The sequence below is a fragment of the Emydura macquarii genome, unplaced genomic scaffold, assembly GCF_026122565.2.
Source record: "Emydura macquarii macquarii isolate MOO-44397 ecotype Brisbane River unplaced genomic scaffold, CSIRO-AGI_Emac_v2 contig_1790, whole genome shotgun sequence".
In the NCBI taxonomy this organism is placed as follows: domain Eukaryota; kingdom Metazoa; phylum Chordata; order Testudines; family Chelidae; genus Emydura; species Emydura macquarii.
In genome coordinates, this window is record NW_027131927.1 from 16181165 (window position 1) to 16196929 (window position 15765).

At 43.7% G+C, this 15765-nt stretch overlaps 1 protein-coding gene and 1 long non-coding RNA gene across 2 annotated transcripts in view; both read left to right on the plus strand.

Moving 5' to 3' along the window:
- The first annotated feature begins 9 nt into the window (after nt 1-9).
- Nucleotides 10-9494, plus strand: RCHY1 (ring finger and CHY zinc finger domain containing 1). The gene is made up of 9 exons (XM_067556989.1): nt 10-132; nt 1089-1208; nt 1616-1731; nt 2580-2658; nt 3233-3277; nt 3423-3481; nt 4630-4656; nt 5173-5293; nt 6187-9494. The coding sequence occupies exons 1-9, from the start codon at nt 70-72 to the stop codon at nt 6313-6315; spliced, it is 759 nt and encodes a 252-aa protein (XP_067413090.1). The 5' UTR covers nt 10-69; the 3' UTR covers nt 6316-9494.
- Nucleotides 9495-14118: 4624 nt separating this feature from the next.
- Nucleotides 14119-15765, plus strand: part of LOC137158950 (uncharacterized) — a 130556-nt gene continuing 128909 nt past the window's right edge. Inside the window, exon 1 of the long non-coding RNA XR_010921507.1 lies at nt 14119-14232. This is a non-coding gene — a long non-coding RNA (uncharacterized lncRNA). The remainder of the gene's footprint in view (nt 14233-15765) is intronic.

Genomic DNA, 15765 nt, shown 5'->3' on the forward strand with positions numbered 1-15765 from the left:
ATAGAGAAGCAGACGAGGCGGATAGAGCGGTTCCGGTGCTGGTGGCTGGGCCAGGGCCTGGCAGCCGCGATGGCGGCAGCGGAGACGGGCGCGGCGGGCTGCGAGCACTATCGCCGCAGCTGCCTGCTCAGGGTAAGGCAGCGCGGCGCGGGCTGCTGTTGTTGATCTCTCCGAGCGGGGCTGCGCACCCCCTCTCCCCCTGCGGCCGGGGGGGTTTCCTGGCTCGGGTCTCGCGTGGCAGCGCCCCCCCACCCCCCGCGATAGTATCTGGGGTGCCGGGGGTGCGCGGCCGGCCCGGGTTGCCCGCTGGGCGCAAGTTTCTCTCCGCAGCCGGCGGCAGGGCTGGAAAGCGTCGCCTGGGGAGCCGAGTCCAGCAGCTGCAGGCTCAGCAGAGTTGGCGGCTTCCCCCCCCCCCCCCCCCCCGCGCCCCGTCTTTGTTGGCAGCGCCCGCTCCGCAAATCCCCGCTCGGGACACGGGCGTGGGGCTCCAGGCAGGGGCAGAATTGGTTGGGCGGCCCCGGGAGGCTTCTCGGGCCGAGCTGCGCTTTGCTGTGTCGTGGGTGTTATTTCTGTGCCTGCCCCCTGGCGGAGCGAGGCCAGTGGCCAGATCTGCCCTGGGGTGCCCCGAAACCAGCTGGGAAAGGCTAACCCTCGGGGGGGTAAAGAGATACCCCTGTCTCGTGTGTCCAGTGAGGGCTGACCTGCTCCATGAGGCACAGAGGAGTGCCACACACATTCATCCGTGACACTGGGGCGATGCATCTTTTGGTTTGGAGGCATTTGTTAATGGGAGTAAGCCTAGCTTAAAGCATGCTCCAATGTACACTTCCCTTTTCTGGCAACCAGAGGGGAGCTTCCCTTTTCCTTCCTCTCAATCAAGATGTTGCTCTTGGGAGCCAAAGTCAGATTACTCCCAGCCTCTGATACCTTATGAAGAAGAGATCAAACTTGTGCTGTTACTAGCTCCACCAAACTGGCCTAGTCTATTACTTTGAAGGTTAGTGAAATCTAGGTGCCCCCGTTAGCTGTAACTTAATTTTTGGTTTCTTCATAGTTTGTCTTTTCTTCTGACTTTCTATTTTTTTCAGGCTCCTTGCTGTGGTAAGTTTTATGTTTGCCGCCTGTGTCATGATAGCAAAGAAGATCATCGGATGGATCGTTTTAAAGTAAAACAAGTGCAGTGTGTAAAGTGCAAAAGCATCCAGCAGGTAGAGCATACAATTTAATCTTTTCAATATGCTGTGATAGTAATTGCTATCTTGAAAGGGATTATAAAACACAAATGCTTAATAGAGGGTCTTAATTTTACTCTGTGTGCATTTCTTTAAATGGTAAAATAAGAGTGCAGGAAATTCCTATATTTTAGGGGGAAGTTGCATTTATCCTCTTCACTACCTAGCCAGTTAACAATAAAGGAGGAGAAAGGTAGTTTCAGTTCCTAGCAAACTAATATAAACACTCTTCTCTGGTTACTGAACATGGTTACGGTTATAGACTGAAACTCTTGCAACCAGGTCCCTTGGCTTTGTTATATTTGTGTGTAGCTTGAAGAACCCCCTCACCCAGCAAAAGGTTTATAGTTCTTATTGCTTATGTAATGTGTATGTTCTTGTAGGCGCAACAAAGTTGTGAGGATTGCAGCAGTATGTTTGGAGAATATTACTGTGGTATATGTCACCTGTTTGACAAAGACAAGAAGCAGTATCACTGTGAGAAGTGTGGCATTTGTCGGTACTGTATTTAAAATTATTAATATTTTTCTTCAATGTTTAATATTCATGTTTCCAAGTTAACTTAAGCAGAATTACTTTGATATCTTAAATATTAGTAACTTTAAGTATTGTATTTGAAATTGAAATTATGCATTGCACATAAGAATTCAACATACTGTCAGGCAGCTATGAGTTTAAAAATAGGTATTGCTTAAGGAACACTTAAAAAAGGTCATTCTTATTACTTATATATAGTTTTTTGTCTCAATGTGTAGTGCAGACATTGGAAAGTTTAGGAGGGTGTCCTTTTACAATGAATTTTAATAAAAGGAGAGTTTTGTAAAGCAAAGACTTGTTGTTTAAAAGGTTTTAAACACCTAATTAAAATGGATTTTCCTAAAACAATTCTGATTGTAGGTTTTAAACTTCATGATACCTTTTTGTTCATTAAAATCAATCTTATAGTGATGTTGCACAGGTTTAAGGCATACAGGGAAGGGAAAAATTTCCCACTGATCCTCTGTGCAGATCTCTACTGCATATTCTGGATTTTCACACTTTAAATGACATTTTCCCTTTCTCTTGATACACTCAAAGTCCCCAAGCAACATCAGAAAGCATTTTTATTGAAGAAATTCCTTTGTCTTGTCAACCTGCTATCTATGGCAAAAGATTAGCTGTTCTGTTAAGGATGAGCATACTTTGTTTTATACTATTTGTCAAGTTACAGTCCTTTTAAAATAAAACATTTTCTTGATCTGGGAGAGAAATACACTTTTCTAAGTGTGACATTTTTCTTGCAGGTATTAAAATATAAATTGTACAAAAATTGGTAATCCATTCCTAACTGAATGCCTGTCTCTTTAGGATTGGTCCAAAAGAAGAATTTTTCCATTGTTCAAAATGTAACTTATGTTTAGCCTTGAGTCTTCAAGGAAATCATAAGGTATGAATATTCTATAGTTTCACTTAAAAAGAACACAGCCCTTCCCTCCTCCCCCCAACCACTACTCTCATGAATATGAGAGCTGCTAGGTCCTAGCCAGACCTATGCATAATACAGACTGGCGCTGTGCATATGCCTCTACTTCCACCAATGCATCTTAGTTCTGAATGGCAACATTTTCAGCACTGGACTTCTGTATTGCTTCCTTTGCAATGTGAACCCCTTGAATATGCTCTTTGAAATGTCATTGTACTTCTGGAGGTCCCCATATCTATGATCAAGTCTTCTTGAAATGTTTTAAGATGATATCAGTTTGATTTGCCACTTTCCTGGTGTGGTCTAATAGTTTCTTTTTGGGAGTCCCAGTAACAATGAAAAATATTAATTTTAGCATTCACAGCTTTTACTTTGATGGAATTTGAACCCAAGTTTAGGGTAGTAAAAGGCTTCATGCAACTTTTATATATTCTTAGGAAATGTAGATCCAAGTACTTCTATTATGCCGGAATCTACATTTATTTTTCTTTCCTGTTAAGCTGTCTTTTTTTTTTTTTTCCTCCTTTTCTTTACAAAGTGCATTGAAGATGTCTCCAGGCAGGACTGTCCAATATGTTTGGAGGTAAGGATTTTTTTTTTTTAATGTTTCAGCTATTAAAAGTTACTTGAAAATAAATTCTGTAGCTTAATTTTGTACCTGTTGAAGTATCCTTTTTTTCCTTTTGACTTTAGCTTTCTCTATTGCTAATTCTTATGTCTTGAAACAGGACATTCACACCTCACGTGTCGGAGCTCACGTTCTGCCATGTGGACATCTTCTGCATAGGTAAAGCCACTTCCATAAAATCCTTTATCGGAGATGGAAATAACTATTGTATCATCCAGTCCATCTCCCCACTAATGCAAGCCTGATTCTGAACTCCACTGAAGACAGCAGGGAACAATGTCCCAAGCAATGGGGCTTTCGCCCTTTCCGTAGGAGACTGCACTACAACCCAGTAAAACTTCCTTCCAGGCTTCCCTGATGTGTATCTTACATTTTCCCTTGCTTAATTTCTTGTTGTTACCACTTATACTCCAGTCTGTCCATCCGAATAACTTCTTCCTTGGTGCAGACTGTTGTGCCGCACCACTCACTTGGGCCCTGATCCGATGATGAGCTCTGTGTGTCTGGAGCCCCCTATGGAGGCACGGGGGTCTGGCTTCATGGAACTCACTGCAGCGTCCGGGGCTCAAGTTGTCTCTGAACCAGTCTGTACATTTAACTCTTAATTTTCATCCTGCATTGTTCTTGTGTCCACTGAACATTTCTGTTGCTCTCTGAAATCTTTTCAGTTTGTCAATAATTTTTACAATGACATGGTGCACAGATCTGCATACAGTACTCCAGGAGGGTAGTCATGTGTTTCCTTTGTGTCCTGTGTGGTGATGCCTCTATACCTACAGCCCAAAATGCTCTTATCCCTATTTTGTTTCTCTTTGCTATTATGTCTCATTGGGAATATCTTTAAATTTCTTCTATTTCTAGGTCTCCTTCAACATTGCTGTTTGCCAGGCTCTCCCTCCCACTGACTATGCTGTAGATTAACTTTCCCCAGATGTAGTAGCAGGGATCTTTCCACATTGAATCTCACTTTGTTGTGTTCTGCCCATCTCCCTAAGTCACTTTGTAGTAGTTCTCTGTGCCTGTTGTTTGGGATTACCTTGGATCATCTGCAAGTTTCATTCCCGTGCTGTTGACTCCCTCATCCAGCTCACTACTGAAGATGCTAGAATAGGACCTAAACGCTAAATGTTGGTGCTGAGTTGCCTCCCTCTTTCCACTTCCAGACAAGTTCCTTCTTTAACCACAGCTTTTTGGCTAACTCGCTCTTCCTTCAGCTGAAGCCCCACTTTTCTGTCCAGAGGGTTTAAAGAACAGTGACTTCACCCTCTTTGGGTAGCTACTAATGTGGCCTTGTGTTTTCTTTATAGAACTTGTTATGAAGACATGTTAAAAGCGTGAGTATTGACCCCACTACTTCCTAAGTACCCTAGCAATGCAGACGCCCAAGTGGGAGAAACAAAGATTGCTGTGACAATCCAGGGCTGAGTGATTTAAAGTGTTACCTTGGAGAGAGACTGCTTTGTTACTTCTAGCCTATGTTATGCAGTGTGTCATTGGCTACTGTGATGGGAATTTGTTCATAGGAATAGACGGGACCTCCTGGGTAATTGAGTCCAGTCCCCTTCTCTCTCAGGCAATACTCTCATATAATCCCATTCATAAATTTATCAACAACATCTTAAAGCTAGTGAAGTTGTTTGCCCCACTGCTTCTATGTGGAGGCTGTTCCAGACCATCACTCCTCTGATGCTTAGAAACCTCATTTCCAGCCTAAATTTATTGTGCTGGTGTTGTTCCATAGCTTTTCTCCCTCCCTGGAGTTTACCTCCCTATCCTGATGTATTTAAATTGACTCTGGTTGGCTTTGTCACACGAGCCTCTTCCTGACTTATATTTTGTTTCCTTGCCAGAGGTTACCGATGCCCCTTGTGCATGCACTCAGCTTTAGATATGACCAGGTACTGGCGACAATTGGATGATGAAGTAGCGCAAACCCCTATGCCCTCGGAATATCAGAACATGATGGTGGAGGTAAGTAGCTACAGCTTTCTCGCTGTGCCCCCTTCCAGTCTCCCTGCATTATTAGTCACTGTCTACCATCCTGTTAGCAGGAGTAGAAAGCAAGTGGAGCTCTATCTGAAGCCAGATGTGCTCTGAAATACCACAACTTCTTGATGGAGACAATACCATGCCAGTGGCGCTTGAATAGATTTGGTCTGAACTTCACCTTTTTCTCCGATTGGGATCCAGGCCCTATGACCAAGTGTTTAAAAATAAATAAATAATAACAACAGAAGGTCGTGACAGACAACACCAAATGAGAATCACTGGTGACCAGTCTCGCTGCACCCATGTTGCTCTTGTCCACTGACACCACTGATTTGGTGCAAAGGAAAATAGAGCAATTGGTGCCCATTGCCCAGCTAATAGCCAAGCAACAAAAAATTGAAAACAGTACTGTCCCAAAGGAGGTGAGTTTGTCCCTCCTGGTTCGTGCTTGAAGCCTAATATTAATAGTAGTACAAATAATTACCACCACTGTGAACTTAAAAATGTACTTCTAAATAATAAACTAAAAAAGCCCCCACAAAAAACCAAAAATATAATACATATAAAACAAATATTAATATAAAACAAAAACTATAGCTTAAAACCTAACCCAACATAAATAATTAACACAACCCCCCATTTTAAAAATAAATAAGTCATCAAATTAAAAACAATGTATTTATACTAAATAAAAAATCAATAAACTAAAAATAAAATAAACCAACTAAAATAAAAAATACCCCCCTGCCCAAATTATTTACTGTAAATAACATAAAATAAAATAAGATGTCTGATGATAATAAGCAAGTTCTGTTCTAGCCACAATGTTTTATGCAACATCCTGGTTGTCTTAAGGCCACTCTCTTTTACTACAGATCCTTTGCAATGATTGCAGTGCCCGGTCCACGGTACAGTTCCATATCTTAGGCATGAAGTGTACAAGCTGCGAATCCTACAATACCGCTCAAGATGGAGGATGCAGGATGGCTCTGGAGCAGCAGTGACGAACACACACATCACATGCTACTGAACATGAAACCCATCCTTGTTAGTTATGGCTGCTAACAAACCAAGGCGCATCACAATGTCTCTTAGTACAAATGGATTCTCGGTTAATGTTGCATCACAAAATCCCAATTCCTGGCGCTGTATTCAGACTCCCTAGATTGTCACTCATTGCTGTTAGCATGTTGTGTGATTTCCCCCCACTGCAATGGTTGTGAAGTGCGGATCCATGTCGGAGCACCTGTGATATCTGAGCCCTCTGCTTTCTACAGTGATACACCTTGGAGAGCGTTCTTTGGTGGAACTTCCCCTTTGGTGGTGCTGTGCATCTCACACACAGTGTTAGTCCTTGAGAACTACAGGTTTTAGAGGAGAGCTCAGGTGTCTTCTCAATCAGGCTTTGTAGATAGATACATGTTTCTAATAAGATAACAGATTATTTATAAGCAATAGCGGTCAGACTTTAACTGATTCTGTGGCATCTGAGGCTGTTTCCCTGGGGGTTGTTGCTTCCTGGAAGAGAGGGCAGGCAGGATTATTAATTTAAAGCAAGGCTACTGTGTATCAAATAAGTGTGTATATATATTCACATGGATATGTAACACTTTAAAAACAAGGCTCTTCACTGATTTCTCTGCGGGACTAGTTTCTCAACATCTTAGTTCCTTTTACATTGCAATTACACTAGCCGTTGATTTTCTTTCCACCCCGGTATGTTAATTTACAAGAGCCCTGCTGCTGCAAAGTCTTACCAACATGCATAACTTTAAGTATGTCAGTGATCTGGTCACTTCAGTGAGTCTGGTTAGGTGTGTGAAGTGAGGCATGAGCATTCATCTTTTCAGGATTGAGGCCAAAATAGCGAATTCCATTGAGTCTGCAATTTTGCAAAAATGCTCCAATGTAGCGACACTCTCAGGTGGTTTTGATTCAGTCCTTGCTTTTGTGGTTTGTTTTATACAGTCTAGTTTCATGAAAATGTATTGTTAAAATATACCGAAAATATTGCCTCACCCCCCAGAGTGTTTGCAGTCTGAATACTGCAGGGTGGCCCTCCTTTGGGAGAGCCAGTGTGTGAAAGTAACTTGAGGTGAATATGAAAGAACCGTGTCTTTCTTTGTCCATGCTGAGTGAAATGCAGAAAATAACAAACCTAGCTTCTCACTACGTAGCTAATTTTTTTAACTTGTTCTAATTATCTAAAGTGTCGCTAAAAATTTATTTTTCATCTGAGTGTCCCTTCATGCTCAAAAATACTTCAACTCTAAGTGCTGTGTGGTAGTATTAGTGTATCCTGTACTGAAATCTAACTGCATATACGGAGGTATCTTTTTCTAAAGCACTTTTCTCAATGCCATAAATTAATGTATTTTGATGTACAGTAATACCTTTTAATAAAGCAGATTATAGTAAACTCTTCATTATCCTAGTAGTAGATGTTGGTGGGAAGTGTCAAGTGAGTTTGAACTAAAATAGGATGTTGTAAAAATATGGTTTGATGGTTAATTTCAATGGCAGTGATGGATTTTTCACTTCTTTAGATGCTGGACACATTGGCATATGAGTAAAGGTGGGAGAATACATGACTCACATTTTCTATACTAGAGCTCTGCTGTGCCTTTTGACCTGCACAGTTCTTTACCCTGAAAATAGTTTTCCAATAGCTCATGTTGTTCCTCTTTCTCCATGGCAGTTCCCACGGCCACACTGAACTCTGCATGCCTCCCTCACTTAATAATGTGACATGATTTTCTCTGCAGTTGGGACAGCATGCAATAAATGTGACAGAACTAGTGCTATGGAATGTTGCAACATCTATAGCTAGTAAATTGCAAATTAAGCACAGAACATTACATTTGACCTCTGGGGGTATGTCTGCCCTGCTCACTTCTTTTGGCAGCGTGTAGAGTACATAAACTATACACACCCCTAGCACGGTATAAATAGAAGTGTAGAGAGTGAGGTACTGCTTAGGTGAGTAGAGTGAAGGCAGGCCTGAACCCTGTGGATCTGTACCTTACACTACTCTGCGTGCCCAAGCAGTACCGCCTCATCACTGCTATTTTAGCAGCAGTGTTCCACTGCCTCTCAGCTGCTGGGGTCTTTCTCCGTTGCAGGAAAAGGTGCCAGTAGCCATAAAAAACTGGCTGGGGGAGGCAGCGGGGAAAGGCTTCGTCAGCTTGCCCCACCCCACCAGTGCCTTTCACTGACACGTGTAACTGCCCACCACAGTGTGGAAGCCTACTTTTCACTGTGGCATGTAGCTACAGGTACCCTACGTGCCGCCACCAGAGGTGTGCAGTGTAGATATAGCCCTTGTGGCACACAGTTCTCAATGGTTTAAACCCAACATTTGACCTACAGCTCTCTGACCCCATTTACTGCTGGATACCAGTGTATTCATGTGCCATTCTCTTGAGATCCCTAGACCATGAGGCAGTCTTAGACATACTTTTTTTGCAGCACAGGTGAGGAAGGCAGCTTGCGCGTTGGGCAGTAGTGAAGTGGACCAATGGCTTCATCCTTCCTAACTTTGTTTGGTAAACAAATCTCCAGCAACCTGAAGGGTCCAGCTGCACAGCAGCTGGGAGGAGCAATTACTGAGGCGAATAAACACACTATAGTAGCATGGCCATAGGAGCACAGGCATCACCTTGGGCTAGCCCCTTGAGTCTGATCCCATCAGAGATCTTAGGTACAGACTCCGGTGACTAGCCTAAGCTGCTGTTCATGCCACCAGGACTATGCTGCTATTTTTAGCACGGTGGCTTCATCAGAGCTAGAGTGGGAATGTCTGCCGGAGCTGGAAATTACACCTCTCAGCTGCAGTGTGGACCTACCCCAAAAGTGACAGTTGTCCCCACTATAGTTTGAAATCTGAAATGCAAATTGCAGTCTTTCCCCTTGGTCCAGTGTTAAGTGTATTGTGGTGTTTGGATGGCAACTGACAAAGCCACTGCTGCTGGATGCTTTGCCTGTATTTTAATAGGGTTTGGAGGCTGTTCCAGCTGCAGTAGAATGTAGGGAAGCCTACAGAGGCCATAGTGAAGAAAAATCATTGGTTTTGTCAGTCCAATTAAATCATATAGTTAAGCATTAAAACTTGTTGATTTACTGACCAACCCTTCTCTTTTTGTATATGTGCATTTATCAATCCTATTAAAGTATTTTTTCTGTCCTTAAGATTTGATCTTTAAATCTGTCTGCACAGATCCAAATAGTCATACACGTAACATGCATGGCATTTATGCCAGTGGTGTGAGCTAGACAGAGAAGGAAACTGCCCGTTTTCCACAGGACACAGGTGCAACATCTGTTATGATTTACTCCTCTTGCTTTGGGAAACTGCAAAATTAGCATTCAAGCCGAGACTAATAGATATATTTACTGGCAAAGAGAAATATTCTGTCTCCAAATTCTGTTCCTGCCAGATTCTTGCAGTGATAGAAGCAGAGGCTTGGGATATCACTGACTAGTCTAGCAGCAGAATTAGATGTTTTATCTGATGTGACAGATATGTTGGTGGCCAACAGGTGGGCTGGGGGCATTGCTCTCCTAAATGACAGTACTGTTGTCACTCAATGAGAACAAGCTGCAGCTATTGACAAAGGAGGTATAAATTGCACTGCCGAGGAGCGATTTAGGTAAGTTAAAATGTGACCATTTAGGTCTCCACAGCAACTGTTACCATTCATTTGTAACTGGCAGTGAATGTACTGCATTGAACAAGAATTAAAACTATTACTTCAGTCTCTAATAAGAGCCAGGCTGTTAGATACAATTGTGTGGACATGCTGTATATTTTTCTATTAATACAGGAATATTCCTGTTTACTAATGCAAGACTAATCCCTTTCTTTTCAGACTTGAAAAGATTTTAGGTGGTGCTAAATAGATTTTTCTTTTTAATATGCAGAGGCTTCTTAGAATTCAGAGCCATTAACTTGGGCCAAGATTTGGGCAAACGTATGCCTATAATTAAGCTCCTAAATAAATACCTGGATTTTCAAAAGAGCTGAGCCCTGAGCAGCTCCCCCTGGCTTCAAGAAACTTGGCTGGGAGATTTTTATTAAGAATATCAATGCAGAAAGCTTCTCAACCATGGTGTAAAGCACCAAATGCTGCTTGTTCATTAGCACGATCTCTTAGCTTGTGCTGCAATTTATGAATAGTTGCTGAGTTAAAGTACTTAGCTCCTTCTGTGCATGGCATGCTTTGGTACCATTTGTTTTCCATTCTAATGGATGTAGAATCACATGCTTAGCTTTGATATTTGTGTCCCCCGAAAAGAAGCCTCTAGCTCTATACGTTCCTGTTGGAGCGATGACCTCTGTTGCTCAGTAGAACGGTGGGGTGTAATCAGTGCATTGTTCCCGCAGCAGGCTGAAAAGAATAGGTAATGTGGGATTAAAAACTCACACAGGAGAGAGACTATTTTATGCTCTACCTGGAGGAGAAGTGCTCCTCTCATTACAGGAAAAATAAAAGGAAGTGCCTTGCAAATAGCAAGAGGTATCTCCTCCAAAAGATTTTCTCTTGCACTACAGGCTTCGTGAGTAGTATCTATTTAGGCTTGACTCAGAAACAAAATTACATGGGTTAAATAATAGTATCCCAGAGATCAGGAGGGGCTTTTTGTGTACGCACCAATCTGCATGAATTATATTTTCCTTAGAAGAATAGGGGTTGCATCTGAAGAAATACCGGGGCATGTGGGGGCCACAGATAAGAGGGAGGATGGTAGATACCCTCTTGCCAATTTGGAAAGCAAACGTCTGCGGCAAGGGTCTTTGCCTTTGTGTTTGCAAAGAGCATCCATACCTGTATTTTTATAGAAAGGGTACATGGAATGGCAGGGGTGAGATGGATGAGAAGTAAATAGATTGTTATAGAAGCTAAAGGTAGGACAGTCCCTACATCCCTCTGTGCAAAGAGGTTAAACCTTCAGGAATTGGGTGATGGAAATAGTCCTTGGGCTGACTCCCACTTCTGCAGCAATTAAAGAAGGGAATAAACATGAAGTGATACAGCTTTCCCCAGTGCTATGGAAACACTAACTACCCCTCGCATCAGCCTGTTCTCACTTACAGTGCTGTGTGCCGTGTGTACAGGCAAAGGAAACCAAGTTCCCACTGATCAGGCCAGAGTGAGAACATTTCCGAGGTGCAGGCTAGAACACAGGTATTTCATTGATATGATTTGAAGAGTCCTGCTGTCCATAGCCTGAATCAGTCCATGGTGCTGATGAATCTTGTACCTTCCAGTACCTCCTGTACACAAATCCTTTGGTGGTGGCCATAGCTTAGATCATCAAAAGGCTGCCCCGAAAGCAAGGCACAAATAAATAGCTTCATGACTACATAAAGCTATGGCCAATTGTTTTTCCATACTCTCTCAGTAATGTCCTAGATCATGGGTATCAAACGTGCAGACCCTGGGCTGAATACGGGGCTTCATGTAGTTGAGGCCTGCACAACCTATTTAGATTCTACAGAATCTGAGCCTTTCATTAAAGCAAAGCCAGTTTCTGGCCTTGTTGGCTGTATAGATGCACTCTGTTCCCAGTTGTAAGGTTAAGCAGTAGGGTGGGGTCTTCCTGAATTTGCAGCCACAGCCAGCGTTATGAAGGCAAGTATGCTCTCTGAGAGCACAATCAGCCATTGACATGCCCATGGCCAGCTAGGACTGATGTTGGGGTATAGTGCACTGCCACCAGGGTGTACCTAACTTTGAACATAAGACTTTGAAGGGAGAGGGGAGGAGGGAAAAAGCTGCCTTCAATAAAATAGAGCATTCCACTGTTTAGTGTGTGACTCATGCCTGTCAGGGAAAGGATGGCCATTTTGTTTACATGTTTTCAAGAATAAAAAGGGAATGCATCCGGGTTCCCTCTCCCCATTGCTTGATTTCCTTAGAGAAATATCAGCTTCGGAATTAGCTGGAACCAGTTGCCTATACAAGTACCTTGAGAGCACACCTGGCTAGAAGCTGGTAATGAATTTTTGTGGAAAAATTCAAAAATTTTCATTCAGCAGGTTGAGAAAAGTTCTTGTTAACTTGACAACTTCTGTTGAAATTTTTCAGGGTTTTCTTCCTGTTTCTCTTTTCTCCTCCCCCTATTTTGTTACAGAAAAAAAGGAGACGAACGAGGGTAGAAAAAGAAACATTGAAAATATGTATTTTTAAGGTTTTAAGAAAACAAAAGAAACACCCCCCCTCACCGCAATCCCACCCAAAACAAATTTAGAAACAATGATTTTTGAGTGTGTGTAAAGTTTGTTTTTGAGAGGCCATTTTTCAACAAACAAAAAGTGATGTTTGACAATTCTGGACCAGCTCCATGCTTTTGACAGTCAAGGTTCTCTCTGAGGGCTCCCGGGGCTTTGAATTGCTCCAAGCAAATCAGTGTGGGTCTAGACAGGTGTCTGCTGAAACCTTCTATGTACTTCGCCCAAGTGAAATAGTTGGGCCAGGCACGCTGTACTTCTCTGCTCCTTCTACCATGGCCAAATTTAGCTGTGTTAAACAAATAAAAATTGTAAAAGAGGTCTTGTTTTATTTCTTTAGATTCAGATGTCTGTGTATAGGATCATGTTTATATTAAATATGGATCAAATATGAATTATATAAAATATGGATTAAAAAAACTATACCTCCACCTAGATGAGCCACATCTGGCAAGCTAACTCCACCCTTGCCCTCCGGCAATTCAGTGTCTTCCCAATTCTGCCCCATCTTCAAAGGTCTGGGGAAGAAAACGATGTGCCTTAAAGGTCACCCCCGGCTGCGGGTGAGTTCCGAGCAAGTTGGGAGAGAATTCCAAAACTATGGCGTTCTCAGTTTATACCACCAGGGCTTCAGCTCAGGTGCTTCTGCTGACCTTAGCTGTGGAAAAAGCAAAACTCCCGTCTGCTATATGCAACCCTACCACTGGGCTTCCAGAGGCATGGCTTTGTCTGACCCGTCTTGGTCATCTGCTACTACAGGATTGGTCTCTACAGGAAGTTGTCACTGGGCTTCAGTGGGGTTTGACACAGGCACAGCTAAACAAATGTTTATAAGGGACCATTAGTATCACCACATCTGACTGCCTGCACAGCACAGGCCAGAGATTATCAGCCAGTGATTTCTGTATCAAGGCCAGTTAGCTGGTGAGCTGTAGTGTAGACAGATGCTAGGCACAGTTGGAAGGAATGTGCCTGAATAATTGTTTGTCTAATTAAAAAGCGAGGGTATCACCTGTGGATTTTTTAGGTTCCCCCGTTTATCTTGTTTGCTGTCTTCTATGTGGGCCCAGGGGGTGCTGTGGAATATATTCCGTTGATCTGGTTGGAAATTTTCCAACAAAACAGAGGTTTATCAAATCCCAAATTTCTCATGAAAACAAGCCAGGTTCAAAGAACTGTCATCAAATCACAGGCAGGGTTTCTGCAGAAACCTGCCCGGTTCCCTGGCTGCCAGCAGTGTGGGGGAGGGGGGCCTTGCTGGGGAGCCCTGCCATTGGGACCACACCCAGGTATCCTGGGTCTATGGCAGGCCTGCCTTGCAGACTGCCTCAGGCCGGGGACCTCGTGCTTCCAAGGTCTGTGGCTATGGTCATCCCTGCTACAGAGCCAGGAATCTAGAAGTCCTGGCTCAGGCTGAGGGTCGCAGCTCCACGGACACCCTAACTCTACCTATAACTGTAACTCTGCAGCTTGTAGGCTTGTTGCCCCTTTGGGACACTGAGGGTTAAACAGTTGGCTTGCTTTCTGAGGGGGCCTCAATCAGGCCAGGTGAGCCTCATCTCCTAATCAGGAGCTGATCAAGAGTCACCTCAGCCCTGCCACTACTTCCCCTTTCCTCACCAGGCTAAGCAGGGAAATGGGAGCTGGGGAAAAGCACTGAGTGGGTGTGAGGGGCTTGGAAAGGAGTCTGGTAAGCACTTGGTTTTCTTTTTTCCTTTTAGATTACAGCAAATAACTGTATGTTCTTGTTTGTGTTACCCGCTTAAGGGTGAGTCTGAGCAGTGCTGTTTGTGAGCCAGCTGTGATGGCTTCTGTCCCCTTTCTGGTCTTTGAGTGCATTCCATCAGGCGTGAGGTCTGGGGCCTTTATTCCTCCAGCCGTGGAGTGCTGCAGCTCTTCCCTCAGAGGGGGCCCTGGGCTCCTGAACCTTGTGTATCCCCCCCTCCCATATTTGCCCAGCATGTGGTGCTGAGCTCAGGCCCCATGTGGCTCTTCCCTTTTCGGAGTTGGTGACCAGTGGTGGGTATGGTGAGCAGGCGGCCTTCTGAAACCAAAAGCTGTTCATCCTCGCAGGAGCAACAAAGCATAAGAGAAACAAAGGCTTTTAAATCAACAATGAGTCTACCTCCCTCTCTATCTCACCCATAGTCTTCCCATTCTGTGACAGTCACCTAGGCAACCTAACTTTTTCAGTCTCCACCCCACCCCCCATGAATTGTGGGGGTCCTGCTTTCTGCAACCACCTGGGCTCTGGGAAGAGGGACTCTTGCTTCAGCCAGATGGCGTTCCTCTTTCCTCAGTTGCCAGCCTTTTGGCCTTGCTCATCCAACCAGCTCGGTAGGTTTTACGTGAAGTTGAACCAGATTCCTCAGAGACAAAGACTCTGCCATTGTCCTGTAACAGCCCTCAAACATTTGCTGAGGGGTGGCTCATCTTGAGCCAGTTTTCTGCTTTCTTGGTTGGTTTTCCTTATGGTCCCCTATTAAAACTAAACCAATATCTGAATACTAAACAGCCTAATAACCAGGGCACAGTTTTCCTTCCTTATTACAGGGCAGCTCTACATCTGTCACAGTGTGCATTGTAGCCTCCGCTATGGTAAGGAGTCTTACCATACATCCTCCTGATTAACTCCGTGTTAACCCTGGTGGGAGCTGTTTGGTTGTACGTGTGTCATGCGATAAATCTCTTGTAGTTTGTAGGGAATTTTCATGCTTCCCCCCTTTTTTAAAGAATAAAAAGAAAAATAAGAGGGACAAAAAAAATTCGTTTTAAAAATGATTTCCCCTGAGTCTTGTAACGTCTGACTCTCAAAATTCCACTAGCTTTGCCCCCTCTGCTCGGGAGCTCCTTGCTCTGGGGATCTGTGACTTGGTGAGCTGTGAAACTCTGTCCACTTCAGAAGCATATGTGACTTCTTTGGGCCATGGAGATATTTCGTAAGAGCCTTTTCTGCACCTAGCTGATGGGCCCATCTTCAGGATGTCTATAATTATAATCCAACAGACAAATACTTCTGCATGTGTATGAAATTGCTGACTCATGTCGTCCTTAAAGACTGAACTCCTTTTCTTTGAATATGACCTGGTTCTTAAAGCTTCCATGGGACCGCTCCGACAAGGGGAAGGCTGACTTCAGTCCCATTACAGCTGGCTAAAGGGGGAGTAACACCACTACAATCAAGGGTGCTTTGATGTATTTACACAGGGGGAGCTGAGAGGCT

What these genes read in the sequence shown, in the direction of transcription:
- RCHY1 (XM_067556989.1), top strand. Translation starts at nt 70, where the DNA reads ATGGCGGCAGCGGAGACGGGCGCGGCGGGCTGCGAGCACTATCGCCGC. An exon ending in GCCGCAGCTGCCTGCTCAGG is followed by an intron (nt 133 to 1,088) that starts GTAAGGCAGCGC and finishes TATTTTTTTCAG; the next exon opens with GCTCCTTGCTGTGGTAAGTT. An exon ending in GTCTTCAAGGAAATCATAAG is followed by an intron (nt 2,659 to 3,232) that starts GTATGAATATTC and finishes TTCTTTACAAAG; the next exon opens with TGCATTGAAGATGTCTCCAG.